This window comes from Schistocerca cancellata, chromosome 1, assembly GCF_023864275.1.
Source record: "Schistocerca cancellata isolate TAMUIC-IGC-003103 chromosome 1, iqSchCanc2.1, whole genome shotgun sequence".
NCBI lineage: Eukaryota > Metazoa > Arthropoda > Insecta > Orthoptera > Acrididae > Schistocerca > Schistocerca cancellata.
Genome location: NC_064626.1, coordinates 602,451,806 through 602,471,734, shown reverse-complemented (window position 1 = coordinate 602,471,734; position 19,929 = coordinate 602,451,806). Strand labels below are relative to the sequence as shown.

The 19,929-nt window shown below is 39.4% G+C and overlaps 2 protein-coding genes across 3 annotated transcripts in view; one reads left to right on the top strand and one right to left on the bottom strand.

Annotated features, from left to right (window-relative positions):
- Positions 1 to 19,929, bottom strand: part of LOC126182476 (pantothenate kinase 3) — a 164,265-nt gene that overhangs the window by 94,364 nt on the left and 49,972 nt on the right. The gene's annotated exons all lie outside the window — the stretch shown is intronic.
- The window catches only part of LOC126182460 (charged multivesicular body protein 7), a 212,976-nt gene continuing 208,758 nt past the window's right edge, over positions 15,712 to 19,929 (top strand). Inside the window, exons 1-2 of the mRNA XM_049924851.1 lie at positions 15,712 to 16,152; positions 17,026 to 17,203. Coding sequence (XP_049780808.1) covers positions 15,878 to 16,152; positions 17,026 to 17,203 — 453 coding nt within the window. The 5' untranslated portion in view covers positions 15,712 to 15,877. The remainder of the gene's footprint in view (positions 16,153 to 17,025; positions 17,204 to 19,929) is intronic.

Below are 19,929 nucleotides of genomic sequence, written 5' to 3'. Positions count from 1 at the left end.
GAGTAAGTCTGAAATAGCTAAGCAGGGATGGCTAGAGGACAAATGTAAGGATATAGAGGCTTATCTCACTAGGGGTAAGATAGATACTGCCCTCAGGAAAATTAAAGAGACCTTTGGAGAAAAGAGAACCACTTGCATCAAGAGCTCAGATGGAAACCCAGTTCTAAGCAAAGAAGGGAAAGCAGTAAGGTGGAAGGAGTATATAGAGGGTCTATACAAGGGCAATGTACTTGAGGACAATATTATACAAATGGAAGTGAATGTAGATAAAGATGAAGTAGGAGATATGATACTGCGTGAAGAGTTTGACAGAGCACTGAACGACCTGAGTCGAAACAAAGCTCCAGGAGTAGACAACATCCCATTAGAACTACTGACGGCCTTGGCAGAGCCAGTCCTGACAAAACTCTACCACCTGGTGAGCAAGATACATGAGACAGGCGAAATATCCTCAGACTTCAAGAAGAATATAATAATTCCAATCCCAAAGAAAGCAGGTGTTGACAGATGTGAAAATTGCCGAACTATCAGTTTAATAAGTCACAGCTGCAAAATACTAACACGAATTCTTTACAGACGAATGGAAAAACTGGTAGAAGCCGACCTCAGGGAAGATCAGTCTGGATATCATAGAAATGTTGGAACTTACCTTAGAAAATAGATTAAGGAAAGGCAAACCTACATTTCTCGCATTTGTAGACATAGAGAAAGCTATTGACAGTGTTGACTGGAATACTCTCTTCCAAATTCTGAAGGTGGCAGGGGTCAAATACAGGGAGCGAAAGGCTATTTACAATTTGCACAGAAACCAGATGGCAGTTATAAGGGTCGAGGGACATGAAAGGGAAGCAGTGGTTGGGAAGGGAGTGAGACAGGGTTGTAGCCTATCCCCGATGTTATTCAATCTGTATGTTGGGGAAGCAGTAAAGGAAACGAAAGATAAATTCGGTGTAGGAATTAAAATCAACTGAGAAGAAATAAAAACTTCAAGGTTCGCCAATGACATTGTAATTCTGTCAGAGACAGCAAAGGACCTGGTAGAGCAGCTGAACGGAATGGACAGTGTCTTGAAAGGAGGATATAAGATGAACATCGACAGAAGCAAAACGAGGATAATGGAATGTAGTCGAATTAAATAGGGTGATGCTGCAGGAATTAGATTTGGAAATGAGAGGCTTAAAGTATTAAATGAGTTTTGGTATTTGGGGAGCAAAATAACTGATGTTGGTCGAGGTAGAGAGGATTTAAAATGTAGACTGGCAATGGCAAGGAAAGCATTTCTGAAGAAGAGAAATTTGTTAACATCGAGTATAGATTTAAGTGTCAGGAAGTCATTTCTGAAAGTATTTGTATGGAGTGTAGCCATGTATGGAAGTGAAACATGGATGATAAATAGTTTGGACAAGAAGAGAATAGAAGCTAATGAAGATTAGATGGGTAGATCACATAACTAATGAGGAGGTATTGAATAGAATTGGAGAGAAGAGAAATTTGTGGCGCATCTTGACTAGAAGAAGAGATCGGTTGGTAGGGCATATTCTGAGGCATCAAGGGATCGCCAATTTATTATTGGAGGGCAGCGTGGAGGGTAAAAATCGTAGAGGGAGACCAAGAGATGAATACACTAAACAGATTCAGAAGGATGTAGGTTGCAGTAAGTACTGGGAGATGAAGAAGCTTGTACAGGATAGAGTAGCTTGGAGAGCTGCATCAAACCAGTCTCTGGACTGAAGACCACAACAGCAGCAACTGGACATATTTACAATTCATAAGAGAGGGCATATGTCATTATTTTGTATTTATCAACTTAATACGAATTTACACCTGCATTCTGGCGAATATCGTTTTTTGTGCATTATTCATCTCATAGTTCTTAGAGGTTCAAATCTGATAGCATTTTATCTCACACGAACGTTCGACGATTTGCAGATAGTTGTTTTCACATCAGGATCGATATTTACTTGCTAGTGAAAATATACACATATCATATGTGAGACAACAGCACTATTGATGTCAGGGACGAAAAAGTTGCAGCTCTGAGGTGGGATACCTGTGGGGCTGGACATCAATGACAGTCTGGGTTCGACTTTTGTATTGCATAGATGTCTTGTAAGTGTTATCTTGTAATAAAGTGTTATCTATTCATAAACATATCAACTGACTTACTGGTACAACTTCTCATATCCATAGCGGAAATCTAGCACATTGGTGACCCTCGACTAATGCAGCAATCACGCAGTCAGCAATTCGCTCATTTCTTTCTAGTATGCACTAACAACGCAGCCATTTCCTGCTGTCCTGTTCACATCAAATGCTTCATCAGAAGACTCTGTATGGATCGAGCCTCGATGTGTGTCTCATTAGTGCAGTGATTGCTTTAATGGATAAACAGTGATTCCACCAGAAGCGTGTTTGTGTGTGCAAATGACACAGCCTCAAGCTATTGCAACCGCCTCGCCACAACAAAGGCCGCCATTTTCCACCTTATTATTAGACTTTCAACATGATCCATCTTCACGCATGTTACAGCTGGGGCTTGATGCTTCATCTTCAAATATTTTGACCAATTCTGAGGAGATCGTGACAACAGTGTAACCATGCAGCATCTTTCAGCTGCAAACACAGCCATAATTGGGATTGTACTACACCAGTGTTTCAATTACTGTATGCCATTATATGTTCCACATCCTCGCTGTGAGTGTTTTCTATAATCATTCCGTCTTACATTTCTCATGGTCTTTCACAAACTCAATAACTGCCCTTCGAAGACTTTCTCATTGACCTAAACTGCCTCAATTCCACACCAAGTAAGCAGGCCTGTAGTTTGCTTCAGTAGAGTCTGTTTGCATCACTTGGAATACTGAATGACAATTCTAAATACGTCACATTGATCTGCGCCCCTCTGAACATGCTGACATCATTAGCGACGTCATCCTTGCGTTACCTGTGCATGAAATACGTCATAGCAAAATAGGCTTTACTACAGTGACTGGCATGTACCCAAGAACAACCGTTACAACAGACCATATATAACAAGCAGTTGCAAGAAAAAACTCCATCACAGTTGTGACGCTGACTGCAAACTCTACTAGACACATATCTCATGCAGGACAATATGGTTTGGTCGCTCTGGACTGTGAAACTCTTTCAGCAACTGCTACTCATCCTGATTCCATATAAAATTCAGCCGATAGACAGAAAACTTGCCCTAGTGGACAGATTATATATGTTCCTATAACATCAGCACCATATGAAATTTCAAGACATTGTACCCCCACAGCACATCAGAACGCTGAAACCCATGACACTCCCCGAGCCACCCTAAATGAACCCAAGAACGGTTGACAGTGATGTCACTCCTACAACCCTCAGAATATCCTGGCCAGCTGTACAGGGCAGCTCACAATACTGCGATGCTAAACCCCATCGTCACTGCTCTACATAGCTGTGCTGGTACCACATGTAATTCAACGACCTGGCACACAGCTATCAGCTTCCATGCTCACACCCAGACACCAAGTGTGGACTGAGGTAGGTACGTTGGGCTGCACGCGGACGATAAGCCAGCTTCACATTTATTGAGCTGGACACGCATCGTCAATGATGGATAAACCATCACATGGTTGACTGAAAATTCCTGATCATGACTCAGGCACAACTTCCTTTTTGATGCTGGTTCAGATGTTAGTACAGTTCCCATGGACAAGTCTAATGACTCACCACACCAAACTGCCAACAAGTCTGTGATCTCAGTGCATGCAGTGGTCGATCTAGTGTTCCAGTGTATGAAAATCTTCACTGCCCATGGACCTTCCGCACCACCAACATAAACAAAACCATATTAGGCATGGATTTTCTTCCACTTTTCCACCTTTCATCTGAACTCGAATGAGTAACTCCTATACACTCAACACCTCATCACCGAGCTTTTTGCCTCAGTGTTGCCTCTGCCAGCGCACCCTCTTGGGAGATGCTTGTTCAACCAACAACATCTATCACAAATGCACAGCTATCATGGTGATTGATGTGATCACAACAACGCAGCAACAATACCTTGACACACATCAGCAAGCAGAGATTGAACACAGATGTAATGAAGACCAATGCCTTCATCTTCACAATGTTTCACGAGCTCTCACAAGTGCACACACCCTCGAGCAACATAAAATGCTCATGGCTGCCCACTCACATGATGGCCCAATCCCACCAGATCATCACCAAGCAGATGTGCTGCCGATGTAACACAATTCACCACTGCAAACACAGATTAGTCTGGCGCTTTTGGTCTCTCCTTCCAGTTCACCGATTCTGCATTCCACCTTCTTCATGATACGCAAGAGTGCCCGTCAATGCGCCATTCAAAAAAACACAATGAACCACATCGTCGATATGCATGCCCCACCAGGGCACCAACAGGTACACCAGTTAGCTCCTGTTCTCCTGTCAGCAGTCAAGATGGCGATCAGTCAGGGATCGTTCACCCCTCTGGCAGCTCTTGGCCATTGCCCATTAAAATCGTCCCAAGAACGGTGCTCTCTGACTTTGTAGTGATAAGAGACAGCTCAGTTCTCTAACTGCAAATGATAATTACTCCAACCCATCATACAGGATTTCACAATCGCACTCGCAGGTTCGGCAGTCTTCAGTGTGACAGACTGCAAAATGGCATACCTGGAAATACCAATGCATCCAGAAGAGATTGATAAAATGGTGATTTTTGCCCCAGTATCGCCTCTCCCAGTGTAGTCCCTCTTGAGATCCATTGTTTCGACTAACAATGTTAACAATGAATCCTCAGCTACTGTTCAAGAGATTCATTGACAGTATCCTGTTTAAATTACACTGTTTTTATGCATATCTCGATGACATCTTAATTTTCTCCTACAATGATGAAACCCACAAGCGCGATATCGAACTAATTCTCACTGCCATCTGAAAGGCTGGAGTCATCATAAATGAAGAAAAATTGCAGTTGTGAGAATCAGAGATAACATTCCTCACACACACACCTAAATGCTGGCAGTATTAAATCCACACTGGAATGAATTGAATTCATCTGGCAGCTACAGCTTCCACAAAAGTATCATAATTTATGATGATTGCTTGAAATTCTCGATTTTTACTGTCACCCCCGTCACATGTAGTGGAAATTCAAGCCCCACACACTACCACTCTCGCTAGACCAAACACACATTGCAAGAAGAAAATGGTACGAACACCACAAATGCAAACTGCATTCGACTGAGCCAAAGCCGACTTCTCCAAAGCAGCGGCACTCACCCACCTCCTGCCAGATGCGCCACTCTAGGTCACGAAGGAATCAAGTAAGACAGATATCAGTCTAGTCCATCAGCATGTAGTAGACGGCAGGGCACACCCATGGAATAAATGTAAAACCTCAGAGCCGAAATGGTTCCATTCGAATAAGGACTCTATGGCATGTAGAAAGCAGTACATATTTCTGTGACAACAATGTAGGAAGACAAGTAGTGATATACAAGGACCATAAACCAGTTGCAGGTGCAATACACAACCCATTCAAGGACGTCAGCACCTGTCACTTCTGTCACCAGGACTTGATCTCTCAATACATTAATGATGTTCAATATTTGTAAGGAGCTATAATATTGTTGCAGACTGCTTGTCATGCTTTAACACCATTTTGTTCCACAATAGACTCAACAACCCTCACTCATGACCAAGTGTGCGGCCCATTGATCACAGACCTCATCAACAACAATACCTCAAGATTACATATACATCAGTGTACTATGCCAGGTACTGACATTTACTTAGTGTGCGACCACTCACACAGCAGTGTGAGGTCCCTCATACAAGCCTCCATGTGCTGCACACTTTTTAACGAAATTTACAATCTGACTCATCCCAGTTTCTGACGGATGATGCAGCTATCGACCGAACGATCTATGATGCCTAATATCAAATGAGACCACCATGCCGATGTAGAAAGATCAGGCGCCATGTACAACCAACGCTCAGTCAGTTCGAGATATCGCATGTCTGACTCTGGCATGTACATTTGGATCTGATCAACTCATTTCCTGAATCAGTATCTTTTCAATACATATTGCCAATGGTCGACTCGAAACCTCACTGGTTCGAGGCGGTACCTATTACAGATATCATGGCTGAATTCATCGCCCATCCATTCTTTGATGCATGGGCATCCTGCTTTGGCTGTCCTGAGACAGCCACTACTGACTGTGGATGCTGGTTTGAGTCGACCTTCTTTGAAGCTCTCTGTCGCATCTGCAGCATGAAACAAAATGACAGTGTACAAAGTAATGCTGTGTGGCCCTATCATTGCATCTATCTTCAAACAGCATGTTTAGCGTCAACACAGCTAGCAGCATGCTTAATAGGCAGCAAACCCTGCAACACCAACATCACTCCCTTCACCAACAATATCTCTAACCCTGCAGCAGTGCTTCCAAAACCAACCGCTCCACTGCAGTTGTGGTCAGCCACATACTATGACCACCAGCACACCTGGTTCTTTATCAAGCATACGCACCTTCCAGCACATCACAGACAACCCTACAGCCAGCCATGGCATGGCTAGTCATGCACAATTGCATCTGCACTTGCACCACACCACAGTCGACACAAGTCAGTCATTCTTCCCTTTACAGCTCTGCACTACAGGAGAGGTGAGGGGGGGGGGAGGGCTCTGTGGGAACAACAGCACTATCATCGTCAGGAACCAAAGAGCTGCTGCTTCAAAGTGGCAGATGTTTTGGACTGAAGATCAAAGACAATCTTGTTTCACTTTTGTAATTTGTAGATGGCTGGTATATGTTCTCTCTAAGAAATTGGTATCTATTCATAATCGTGTCGACTGACTTATTTATACATCCTCTTGTATCTATAGAAGAGTTCTACCATACATACAAACACATCAAACAATATTTAGAAAGTAGTACATAGAGTCTGTTTACCTTATATTTTGTATTTCTTTTCTTTCTTTACACCAAATAACGTCATAAACAACTGTATTTTTCTCCTGCTGTAAAAGTGACTTTTCCACTTTTAAAGGTAAGTTGTTTTATAAAATTTGTTTCATCAGATTATGTTCTTATGTATACTCAGTATAGAGCTTTTTCCAGTCGAGTTACTGTACAATGTAAATCATTTTTCGCCTTCAGAAATTTGGTCTTTCTAATGGACGGATGTTTAACATAGAAAAGATGCATGTCATGATAATCAAAATAAAGATTCGTGTAGAAACACGAAATCCATTATTATAAAGTGAGTGACCCAGTGAAAATAGATTAATTTACTTTGTTAGTAGACAACGACATACTCTGTCTCAGCAAGGTTAACATCAAAACTTTCTTCCCTCAAAAGTCTTAATGTTGAAGTCCTATTGGATTCATGTTCGAACACTGCTACTTGAAATGCACTGTACACTGTTTGGACGATCGGTTCAGTCCTGTTCTGTCAAGTGGGAACCGAAGTTTATATACTTTGTAGCTTTTTATTCTGATCGAGATATTCCAAAACGTAAATATTTTGGCCTCTCCTGGATAAATAAGCGTGAAGCTATTATAACACGAGCGAGCGAGGTTAAAATAGGTTTATTTCCATTTTAGGAGAAGATGACACCATTCTTCCCATCAATTACAACATCAAAACCATCCCACAAAACTTTGGCAACTACGTCCCATCCCATCACATTGCACTGTCGGTCTATCTGAATGCATGCATTTTGTATGTACCTGTATTGTAGAATGTTTTGATGTTCCATACCATTCTGTCAAGTGCGAATCAATCTTCAAGTCAAGTCTTGAAAATCATGGACAAAACTGTCAGCAACACACAACCAGTATTTTGATAGGCGTCTCTCACATAGATCACAGACAAATCGTAGCGTGTGGGTCGGTTAACCCATCAGCCAACGCCGCCTAAAGAAAAAGTGCCACCACAGTCTAACATAACAGTTGCGACACTCACTACTGTAAAAGTTGTTACTGTTCGACAGTTAGAGCGACACTAGCGCTCCAAGCGACGAGAAAGGAGAACTTCAGATGCATTATAAGCACAGTGTTTGTTTTTCATCCCTTTCCTACGTGATTTAAGAAATATTTGAATTATTTTTTTGCCTCCAACAGTTTTTGTGTTATCAGAAGATATAGATGTTTCTGAAAATGATTCTAAAATAAGCACAAGTAGCGATAATACTCATGAATCCAGCGACAAGTTACAATACATTCCTGAAGAATCATTTGTGATGTTGGATAGAACTGCAGCTTACCACATTGATATCAACGGAATATCAGCACATAGATTCACACATAAGAAGCACAGACATGTACCTCTACATGCAAAAGTGATCGTCGCTCCATTTGTCATTCCATAGGCATACTATGTTTTAGTCATTGCCACCTTTTGGCACAAGTATGACCTTCATCTTTATATTATTCTAAGTGGGACAAGCAACCACCATATATTGAGATAAATATATGGTGAGTGTAAACCACAAGTCCTCAACGCCAATAACACTGTCAGAAGTGCTGTCATATGTTAAAATCGCCATTAGAGACTTTTCATCCAATGACATATGTACTAATTTATGAGTATCAGAGAAATGCTGTACCTTCTGCTTTAAAAGGGGGAACATATTGTTACTTATCCCACATTTTATTTGTATTTCTTCCACATACCTCTTTAATGTATTGTCTGATGGAAAAATAAAACGTTCTGGCTAAACCTGTACGCATGAGTGCTGTAATATAATGACTTCAGAGCAAACAGCTTATTTTTGTCTTTCCATCTTGCAGATGGCATGCTAATCTGGTTTAACAACAAGCCAAGTGCACCTTGGGATCCTAGTCTTTAAAATTTGTTTGTCCTTCTTCACTTGATCTTTCTGATACAGTTTCTGTTGCTGCCTGTACTTAAAACGATAGGCACTTTCCTTGTCCCATAAAGTTTTGCACGAAGTCTAGCGATCTGCACATTCTGATATTCCACACGCTTTTCCTAAACACGAATAACTGCACTTAATTTTACCACTTCATCGTCAAATCAGGTCTGTGCTGACAATCCAGTTGAATGTGGCACCGATATATTGAGAGTTGAACTGGCTGCTTCTGTGCCATAGAAGTGTTTTACAGCTTTAGACTGATTGTTGAACCTTTGTGGAGTCTCCTCTTCATCGTCAGTTGAGGTGGCGTATTTGAAATGTCAAACAATGTGATTAACTGAATTCCACATCCGTTTATTATTCTTTGCATTCATGAACTGATTTTGTTCAACCTTTAGCGGAAAAAACTTAACATTATTTTAAAGGGAAACATGGTCTTTTTTCATAAGATCTTCTCTTCTGCTATTGACTAGCCATTTTCTACTCCTAAAACAAAACATTAATCATCAATATACATGTAATTTGCAAGCGAATCGTGACGATACAGTTTAGTTACATGGTGATATGTACCTTTCAAGTTTCTTAGGTGTTAAAAGAAAAGAAAAAATTCCTTGACGTCTATATTTATGTGCTGCTCCATGACTCTGCTGTCAGTATCTTTATTCATGGCTTGTGTGTAACTTCTGTGTTTTTCTTACAGTAAATGTGTTTTTTTTCGTATCCAGGGTGTAATTACAAAGCTAATAAAATGTTTTCTTGCCTTTAAATAATATTTTTCATCAGGTTATGGGCCCAGTACACGTGTAAAGGCAAACAACACAGTTTAATTAAAACAATATTTGAAATGAGCGTATGTCTGTAAAGAAATATGACTGCTAGCGGCGATTATAAGGTCAGCATTGATAAGCTTGAAGGACCTGACGACTGGGCCAAATGGAAATGTCATATTTCTATGCTGCTACGTTCATATGGACTAGAAGATATTATTAACGGTACACGTGAACGTGTAGAGTTGCCGCAAGATGCGACAAGTGAACAAAAAGAAGCGTATGTGGAATGGCTCAAGGACGACGCAAAGGCAGCAAGTCTTATAGCAAGTGCGCTAAGTAAACCTGTTGCAGAACTCGTCTTAACGTGCAAGAATGCTAAAGAAATCTGGGACAAATTACGCGCCCGATTTGAACGTAGCAGTACTCAGCGTTTGAATATGTTGATTGAAACATTTTTCCGTGTTAAACGTGATGAATCGGAAGATATTAGTGCACATGTGGCCAAACTGCAAAAGTTATTTGTGGACCTGAACGATGAATTAGCAAAACATGAAGAAAATACGCTATCTGAAAGAATCTTAAATGGTCGAATTTTGTCTACACTGGGAAAAGACTACGACAATTTTAAGGATCTCTGGGATACGATACCGACAGAAAAGCAAAGCTTGAGTTTATTGATTGAAAAACTCTGTACTATTGAACTGCGTGAACAAGACGTTAATGGAAGTGTAGCTTTTGTCGTTTCTAAAACAAGAAAACGGCAAACAAGTAATCAGCAAGTAAAGATGACGAAGTCACAATTAAAACAGAAGTTTCCGTGTAATAAATGCAAACAATTAGGTCACTGGGCAACAGAGTGTCCACAGAACACTCGTGACATCTAAAAGAAAAGTGGTGTTGAGTCACGATGTAAAATTTAAGCCAGAAATTGTTTGTGATTTACATAGTGATCATGTTGAATTTGAAGTCCCTCGGGAAGAATTTAATGATCCGAATTCATCTAAAGATGACCAATGTAAATCTCCTAGGCTGTACACTTCTGGAGGAAGCCAAACTCAAGAAAAAATTGGCACTCTCGATTCTAGAGAAAGTCAAGAGTCGAGTACATCTGAAGAAAATAAAGAATTAACAGAATTTCTAAAAGCAGAAGCTGCTGAATCTTCTAATGAAGAGAAACAGAAGAACAAAAGACAACGAAGAAAACCAACCTGGATGGAAAGTGGTGAATTTTGTATGGCAACAAAAGTTGATGCACTTGGATACAAAGATCCAAACTGTTTTTCAGAAATATTGCAGTCAAACGAGAAGGAGAAATGGATGCAAGTTATTAGTGAAGAACTTCAATCACTTAAGGAAAACAATACCTGGGTGCTGGTTGACCGTCCAAAGAATGCCAAAGTTTTGCAACACCGCTCGGTTCTACGGCGAAAGGTCGCAGTCAATGGAGGTACTCGCTTTAAAGCCAGATTGGTTGCAAAAGGCTGTATTCAGAAAGCAGGAATTGATTATGACGACGCCTTTAGCCCTGTGGCACGTTATGACACCATACGAACTCTGTTGGCTGTAGCTGCTTCAAAGAAAATGCTGCTAGAACAATTCGATGTAAAGACAGCTTTTTTGAATGGAATACTTGAAGATGAAGTATATATGGAACAACCAGAAGGTTTCGAAGATGGTACAGGCCGAGTATGTTTCTTAAAAAAAAAAAAGGTCTTTATGGGTTGAAGCAAGCGCCACGTTGCTGGAACAAACGTGTTGTTGAGTTCATGAAGAAAGCTGGTTTTTCAAACAGTGATGCAGACCCATGCCTATTTTATCGTAGACAAAATGGAAATAGCCTTTATGTGGCAATCTACGTTGATGGTGGCCTGATTGTCGGCAGTAACAAGAAAGAAATTGCTGTTTTTATGGATGTTTTACAACATGAATTCGAAATAACAACTGGCAGTCTTGACAATTTTCTTGGCATAAAAATAAAGCAATATGAAGATGGAGCAATAATGATAAGTCAAGAGAAATACACAGAAGAAATTCTGCAAAGATTTCGAATGGCAGAATGCAATACAATCTCAACTCCTATTGGACGTGAGGACAATAATCAAAACGAAGAAGTTTTGTCATCTGTACCCTACCGTGAAGCAATTGGTTGTCTCATGTACCTTTCAACAGTAACTCGTCCAGACATCACTTTTGCAGTCAATAAAGCTGCTCGAGCTATGGAGAAACCAACCACTGAAGACTGGAATAGAGTAAAGCGCATTTTCCGGTATTTGAAAGGGACCTTAAATTTTGGAATTGTATATAATAAAAAAGAAGAGTTAAAGATTTACGCTGATGCAGATTTCGCAGGTGATAACTGGACAAGGCGCTCAACAACTGGAATTCTTGCAAAGTACTCAGGTGGTGCAGTGTTATGGACAAGTCAGTTGCAGAAAATAGTGGCCACATCCACAACCGAGGCGGAAATAATTGCAGCTAGTGAAGGAGCAAAAGAGTTAGTTTGGTTACGTCATCTGCTATCAGAATTAGTGGAAATGTTGGGGCAGCCTCCAGTTCTTTACGTTGACAATGCTAGTGCATTGAAGTTGGCAAAAAATCCAGAATATCATCGACGTTCTAAACATATAGAGGTCCGAAATTTCTATGTTCGTGAAAGATATCTGAACGGTGAGATTTTCTTGGAACACATTGATGGACACAACCAGTTGGAAGATATTTTGATGAAACCTCTTGAACGAGTTCGATTTAATTTTCTATGTTCAGAAATTGGCATGCAAGAGACAAAGCAATAATTTCATGATTTTTTCTTTTGGAGGAAGTGTTAAAAGAAAAGAAAAAAATTCCTTGACGTCTATATTTATGTGCTGCTCCATGACTCTGCTGTCAATATCTTTATTCTTGGCTTGTGTGTAACTTCTGTGTTTTTCTTACAGTAAATGTGTTTGTTTTTTTCCGTATCCAGGGTGTAATTACAAAGCTAATAAAATGTTTTCTTGCCTTTAAATAATATTTTCATCATTAGGAAACCTAAAAAAGACAGACGTGTTATCTTCTTCTTGTTGCTGCATTTGTAAAAACCATTGTACAAGCCAAAATAAACAACTATTATTCGTTTTCGCTTTCACAATCGCGCCGAACTCAACAGTTTAACTTACTGGCCGCTTGGCGCGCTGCTGACGCAGTAAGCGATGTTATCGAGGCGAAGTGTCGTGACCAAGGTTACTAAATAATAAGGTTGGGCAGTAACCGCTCTGCTCTGCCATTGGCTGGCCTAGTGACGTCAGCGTGGAAGCAAGCGCTCACAAGCAGACGACACGGCATGCGCGTTTACGTCAAGTTTTTGGCGGAAGATTTTGTTTATACCAGAAATGAGATGTCTAAACTGCTTTTCTGCTGCTAAAATATTACAGTTAAAACTGATGAGTTATATTCTTTAGCAGCTTATGCCTCACACATCGGTAAAATGTCAGATCACAACCACACTGACACACACTTGAAATTCGAAACCTCGGCTCAAATAAATCAGAAACTATTCCTTTAATCGCATTGACATGAATTTACTTAAGAGCTCGAAGTTGCAAACACTTGTTTGTAAGAACAGCATTCCTTCTTTCTAAAGCCGCTATAGTATTCATCAAAGTAACTTTATCTGTGTCTGAAAAAAAAACTGTCATCTGTACATGTGCTCTTATTATGATGTTACTTATTTGGTGACAGCTTTTCCAGAGTTTCCAGAGATTTCTTATGTAGTTCTCGTTTCTTATACCGTCTGGTTCTGTCTTCTGTTGCGGGTGACACATTGACAGTCGCACTACTGCACGGCAAATTGCACGAAGGAACTGCATCTGGCTTGAGCATTCATTTTCGGGGCAAATTAAGCAATTCAGACTGTAAATCCCTTATGTAATCTGTTTCGGCGAAATGGCGAGAACATATTCTTGCATGCGCAGCATTTACACTGTCTTTCCTACAACATTTCGACAACCATAGTTTTTGTAATGTTTCATTACGCGGGAAACTGTGATACATTACGTCAGTTCCCTTTGTGCTCCAGTTGTAGGAAAAACAGGCCTTTACAGCACAGCCTGGCATTGTAAAAATTAATTTTCCCACTCACTTGTAGATTCTCCAATAAGAATTTCACAGGACGAACCATAAACTATAGAGCTGGCGAACACAATGTTGATTCCGCTGTCCACTATCGCTAACTATTTCAGTTCCGAATCAAATATCAATTACAGCAAAAACCGTTAACACTCCCAAATTCCGAATGTTTCCGCTGTTGACTGAGTACCTCAGAAGAAAGAACTCAATCAAAATACTCCTTCAAACACAAAACAACACAAGATAAACAATCACACACAATTCGAACTGTGTACTGTTTGGCACAGCTGCTTCCACCGAGACGTCATGCGCACAACTGAGAAAACACGTTGCTTTCTTCGCATAGCTTTCTGCGCCCCCCTGGTCGTGACTGTTTTGTTAAGCCTAGTTTACACGACGACACTAGGTTGCAGGCAAATTCTCTACCGGCCACTGCGCATGGGCACCCGCGTTTCTGCAACTTGTCGGTGAAACTACATAGTTTCGGCGTGTTCCAACTTTGGTGACACTAGTTGCATGGGTTTTGAGGTTATGTTTGTTCGTAGGACGTAGACAAACTGAAATATGAAGTGGGGAAAGGATAATAATGTACGCTTTTTGGATATATATGCTTTGCATAGGTGTTTGTGGATTTTCAGTGATGCTGATTACAAAAATAAGCAAGATATTGCTGCTTCTGAGACCTTCATGTGCGATCAGAACATAGTTTGACAATATCTGAGCTGCAAGGAAAAATATATTGAATTAGTAGCACATATACAACTGAATTTAGAAAAATACAAGCAAATGCAATTCTAGCTGTAGAAATTCTCTGTCTACAAGACTAAAATCACATCGTTCGAGTTGACCCACTTTCTTTTTAATTTTTTTTATGGAATATTGTTGACAGGAGGGAAGGCTACGAAAATCAAGAAGCTATATTCTTTATTCAATATTCATCTCTTTAAAACGTCGCAGCAGTGCTCCCCATTCAAATATGTTTGAATTTTGAAATAATGCCACGCTACAGACCTATCAAGAGAGAAGTTTGCAAACCATTCTCTTCCTAATGCGCCTACTTCGAATAATTTCTTCTGTCAGTGTTAATAATCATTAATGTTAATGTTAATAATTATCGGTGTTAGTGAAGAAGCGTCATCACCAACTGAATCCTCATCTTATAGCATGCATGCAATGTGATATGTAATTTCAATTCTGGCGACAGTGCTTAATGCATTACAATATCTTTATTCCTTATCGCATAATTAACTCTATTTAGAAGAAACATTAACAGTTATGGTGACATTCTAAGACAATTAAAACAAGTTTTTGGGTCTTCCATTACAAATTATTTCAGGAAGGATGCTGATCAATCAGGCTGACGTCTTTTCTTCATCCAGTCGCGAATCGAAACACGTTTCTTTTTTTTTTTCTTATGCAGCGATTCACGCAACAAGCTTTAACTCCAACACAACTCTTTCGATGTGCAGCTGCCAAAACATTCATTTCAGACACTTCTCAGAAAGCCACAAAACAACGAAACTGAAATATATACTGGCTTCGCCGTGTCTACAGTCAAATATGAAACCATTTGCGTGCAACACATTTCACGCAACTAGTGACGCAACTCAATGTCGTTGTGGTGCCACTGAATCAGGATTGCAAAGCCATTCTGTGGCGAGGCGCTTCCCGCCACAATCGCCTGTATAGCAGTCCGATCGTCGCAGAGACATCTATCGGACCGCCCGGCAAGTCCTGATGCCGCTAGAAGGAAATCTGTGAACACGCCATAGATAGTGATATCACAGTCTAATGGCATATGGTCTAACACATGAAGGTAAAAATTTTTTATCCCGATTGTCTAATACATTATCAATTGTGTTCGACTGTGGTTATATTTATATGAAGATCGCTGGCCAAAGATTACTTTGCTCTCACTAAGTACATGGGTGATGTAATATATCAGCTGTCAATTGTTTTTGGATACTAGAATATGCGTTCTCTGAGCTTACCAAAGAGATTGTTGTTGTTGTTTGCGGCAGTGTTTGTTTAGTTCGTGAGCGGTAGAGTTGAAAGTCATTGAACCGCTTGAAGATTGCACACTAGTGTTGTCAGCTGATTGTGGTGTTAAGTTAAAATGGTACTGGAAACTGAACCTCCTTTGCCGCCTGATAAGTTACCAAAATGTTGGAATGACAATGTGAGAATTACTGCTTTGTACTCAAGTATTCGCCCTAAAGATGTCAATCCGTTGGATCGGATAGATAAAATTTCATTTTGGAAACCTGTTGTTGATACTTGGTGTTCCTATCATCATCGTCACACGTTTACACTGGACGAATTGAACAGAGCATTTCTCAGAAACGGCATAAGCCCAGCTTGTTTTGATGCGGTAATAGAAGAGATGATGAGGTAATTGGAAAGTTTTATTATTATTATTATTATGGTGGATACCGTGACGATCTCTCACGTTTTTATTTAATTGTCAATTATGATATAACAGCTGATTTCCTTTGATGATGCCCTAATAATAGAGTGGTTGTACGTTCACATAATAATATCTTATTCTTAATCTCCTGCTCTCGTCTACTAGTAGCTGTGTATGCATACCATTCGTATGACATCTTATGCAGCAGGCTAAATGTTGTAATTCACTGCTTTCAGTAAACAATGTGTAGTACTCTAAACTACTTTTCACTAAAGAAAATACTTTTGTTATAATGACAGTGGTTAAATGAAAGATATGCAGGTGTTGACTATGGTTTAAATCAATCTACTTTGGTATGTTACTGTTAGTGCAGATAACTGCATAAAGGCTCTCCAAAATTCTGTAGTTACAACAGTATGTAAGATGTTTAATTTCAAAGAAAATATTTATACTGTTGCTTCCAGTTTTGTACCTGAGTAATGTAAAACTGGATTTCTGTCATTCAGTTTATATGTAACATGAGTGTGTATTCACAGATGCAACAAGGCTAGAGGCTACAGAAAGTTTGATAGCTCAGGTATTTTATTTTGAAAAAAGCCATTGATTAGATTTTGTCATATAGAGCAAATCAAAATACATAGAGATTTAATGACAGTAGGTTAATCTGATAATAGGTTAGATAATAGTAGTGACTGTATTGTGAAACCCACATGGTTTTTCACTGTCATTTTTTTGTTATCTGTTAAATTTGGAAATGTACCCTAAGGAACTTTTTGTTGCTGAAATATGCCTGTATTCTCTTTTTTGTTGTATTACATGCAGTTTCCTCTACTCTCATTTATCTTTTTTTAATGCAGGCACAAACAACTAATGTTATACACAGATTTCACATATGTTCCAAGTGATTCGTGGACAATGTGGGCTGCTGATGTACTTCTAAAGAGGCCTTTGGAAAAGACATTGAAAGCTGTTAAAGAGTCTGTGTGGCCTTCTTTCTTTAAGGAGGAAGTTTATGTTCATGTTGCCTCAACAAAGGTAAAGTCTGTTTTCATTTCAGTTTCCATCAGAAGTGTGGGAAAGATATCTAAATTTTATTTTAAATGATGGAAGTTGCTAAAATAGGTTTTTACTAATTTTGAGCAACACTCTATAGAACTAAAATAGCCCAGTGTAAAACTACCCAACGGGGAAATACGGAAGCGTCCGATCCCGCCCGTCTGCTTTGACCCATGACGTCACAAATATGGCGGAAACAAAAACAAACACACACACTTTCCACAAAAAGCCTAATGACACTAACGGGACAAGTGCGGGAAATGGGGTGCTTTGGGTGGGGGGCAAACTAAATATAAACAAATTTAGACACCTTGCGTAGCTACAATGTGTAAGTGAAGACAGCGATGCATGAATACCCACCCACCTCCCCAGGGGTCGTAACCCCTGCAACCCATAGAAGATAAAGATGCTTCAGTAGGTGATTTGTGTTTTTTGTCTTTTTTAAAAAAAAATCTCACGGGATAGAACGAACAGATCAGAAAGATAAATATAATAAACTAAAACAGAAATTGGAGGAAACAGATAATTAAAATAAGTAATAAGCGTTTTTAAATTTAAAAAAAAAAAAAATCTCACGAGATAGAACGAACAAATCAGAAAATTAAACAAAATAAGATAAAACAGAACTGGAGACAGCCACACTCAAACCAAACTCCGCGCCGTCATGACGTCACACACGACAACACCCTTACGTCACGGGTCAAAGCCGACGCTTGGGATCGGACGCGTCTGTCGACCCCCCCAACGGAATCATAGTCTACTGTGCTGAGAAAGTGCCAAGAAAATTTTCTGGTATTTGGCATAGGCCTAATACACAATAATCTGCACTTAAAAAACACATCAGTTTATAGTAGATTTTATTTAAGGACAATAGATTACAGAAATGTAGCATATAAAGTAGGTTTTTGGACCTGGAAGAGAAGTTAAATAGGATCAAGTGAAATACAGTAGGGTTATCAGAAATTTAAGGACATGTGAAAAAAGGCAGGAAGGAAATCCAGATGTAGGTGTTTTTGTAAAATTAAAAGCATCTTGACAAATATACTGAATGAATCCTTGATAGAATGGCAGGACTTGTTTAAAAATAAACTAAAGATGTTCCATGGAACTCATTCACATCAATTTGCCCCCATGCTCACAGTCTGATTAAAACGTAGGCCTCTATGAAGGACATATAATCCACAATGTCTTTCTTCCAGAGTGCCAGTCCCAATAGTTATACAAGAGAGCTTCTGTGAAGTTCAGAAAGTAGGAGAGAGAGGTAGTAGTGGAAATAAAGTTGTGAGGGCAAATAGCTGGATAGCTCAGTTGGTGGAGCATGAGCCCATGAATAGCAGAGGTTCTGTTTTAGACTCCTAGCCTAGCACAAAGTTTTAATTTGCCATGAAGTTTCAAATTTGTGCACACTCCACTGCATAGTGAAAAATTCATTCCGGAAACCTTTGTGAAGAGTTACAGAAATTTCTGTATTATAGGGAATCTGGTTAAAGGTTTATAGGTAGAGCATGTTAGTAAAAAAGTAGGATAAAATAGCTCATTTCTTCAGTGGAAGATTTTTGAATAAGATGCCAGAAATGAGAGGTCATGTGTTTGTAGAATGTACTAACAATGTCAGCATGTCTCCTTTAACACTTTCTTTCTAAAGAAAACAAATAGAAAATTGAGTTGATGTTGAACAAATTGAACAGACTATCTTTTTTACCAAACATAAAGGAATTGTACAGGCTGTGACTACATTAGAATACCAAGTGATCCTAGATTTTTGAGATCAGAGTAAAATTTGATACAGTCCTGGAAATAAATGGTCATCCGGGAACAGCTCTGAAATGTAAATTATGACAGTTGGTTGGAGGGGTGTCATAACAAATGAGGCTAAGCAAAAAGTTCAGCATTGTAGTATACAAAGTGTATACATACATAGACAAAAGCGACAATTTTTTAATAAAAGTACATAAGTAATCAGCAAAAGATGATGTAGGTGACAAAGACATCCTGGAAGTAATTCTTGGTGTGGTGTGTAAAACCTCTTGAAGTATGAAGAAAGGAAAGATGATTGTAGATGTTTCTGCAAAATTATTCACATAATGTCTGCAAAGCAATATGGTTCATCAGAAGGGGAGTAATGCTGCAGTATTGTACTTTTACATTATAAAAGACAGACAAAATAAAACATTTTCCAGATCTGTCAGCCTTCTCCTCATTAAGTACAAGATATTCACTAAAATTATCACCAACCACACAGCAAAAACATTGAATCTTAACCAAACAAGTGAACAAGATCACTGTATAAGTGGTTGTTGCATCATCAGCTACTTGCTATTTGTGAATGGAGTTACAGAATCAAACAGTGAACGACATTTACCAATTTGGATGGGATCCATAGATTTTGCCAAAGCTTATGACCCAATTTAAATGAAATCTGGGGAAAAGGCACTAAATCAGCCTGTGTTAGTAAACTTAAGAACATTTGACATTCTTACAGCTTGCATTACAGTGCTTCAAATAGTGGAAAATTTTAAAATTAATACAGGGATCCGTACGGAAATTCTGTGCTCAGCAGCCCTAGAGGAAATTTTTAAATCATTGAACAGAAGAAATGAAGAAGCAGTAGGTTAACAGTTAATGAGGAACCAACAGATAAGTTGGAAAGTATGCATGAAAATTAATTCCAGCACTATTTTTGTAAGATAGTCAATGGAGAAAGT